General features: G+C 42.6%; 1 protein-coding gene across 1 annotated transcript; it reads right to left on the minus strand.

Moving 5' to 3' along the window:
* Nucleotides 1–277: 277 nt before the first annotated feature.
* Nucleotides 278–481, minus strand: M421DRAFT_71204 (uncharacterized protein; the record flags this gene model as incomplete). The annotated part of the gene is made up of 2 exons (XM_033596770.1): nt 278–406; nt 440–481. Coding segments are annotated over 2 exons (171 nt in total), but the record flags the coding sequence as incomplete, so codon positions are not given.
* Between the last annotated feature and the right edge of the window lie 457 nt (nt 482–938).

Raw genomic sequence — 938 nt, forward strand, 5'->3', positions numbered from 1 at the left:
GCAAGCTCTACTACTGTTATTTAATTTTTGCTTAACAGCTGCAATGTTTATTTAGATTATACTGTTGCCCACAGTACAATGCCACGATTTCCCAATTTCGACAATGGAAAAACTTTTCCCGATGAAGCGAGTCGCTCACCCAAGTGAGTCGTCCGCCAAACACCCGCGCCGCGCCTACGCAGCAGTGCAGCGCAGCACTACAATAAATTACAATACTACACATAACATTATAATATTATTTAGAAGCGTTGCTATTATCTACGTCCTTAATTTCTACCTAACAGGTGTGGGAGTTATGCCTAATTTTGCTGCAATAGCTGCAGCGCCTCTCTGCGCGCACCCTCTTTGCAGGCGTCTTGCCCTCCTCACAACTACTACCCTCCTTTTTAGTAACTAGGTTAGATACCTTACTAACTATTAGAGTCTCCTCTACGCGTACATACCGCCTTTTATAGGTCTTGCGCTTTATAAGTGTAGTAATAGCGTCTTATAGGCAGCCTATTTCCTCCTATACTAATACTATATTATAAGCTAACGTGAGTGCATAGCGAGTGCGCCGGATAAGCGAGCGCGCCACCCCAACAAGCCACTGGGGCTCTACCACCTCAAACCTCAATGTCTTAATAACCTAATTTCGAACTGCTTTTAAAAGAGGAGAGGATTAAGCTTGCCCTTTAAGTAATTAAAGAGCTGTAAAAATTAAGTGTGTAACACGCAGCTGTTGTCTATAACATATCCTAAAGGTTAATTAACTGTTAACACACTAGGACACAGTTAACACGCAATACCTACCCTAAATTAGCAAACCTGTAAAAGACAGGAGAGAGGACGCTTGTGCAGTATATTAGGAAGCTAGATTCCTAAGGATTTGCCCTAACGCTTTATTGTGTTGAAGATATAGCTAATTAACTGCGCGCTGCACGCAGCGCAAAGCCTGT

The sequence above is a fragment of the Didymella exigua genome (genome assembly GCF_010094145.1).
Source record: "Didymella exigua CBS 183.55 unplaced genomic scaffold M421scaffold_33, whole genome shotgun sequence".
Lineage (NCBI taxonomy): Eukaryota > Fungi > Ascomycota > Dothideomycetes > Pleosporales > Didymellaceae > Didymella > Didymella exigua.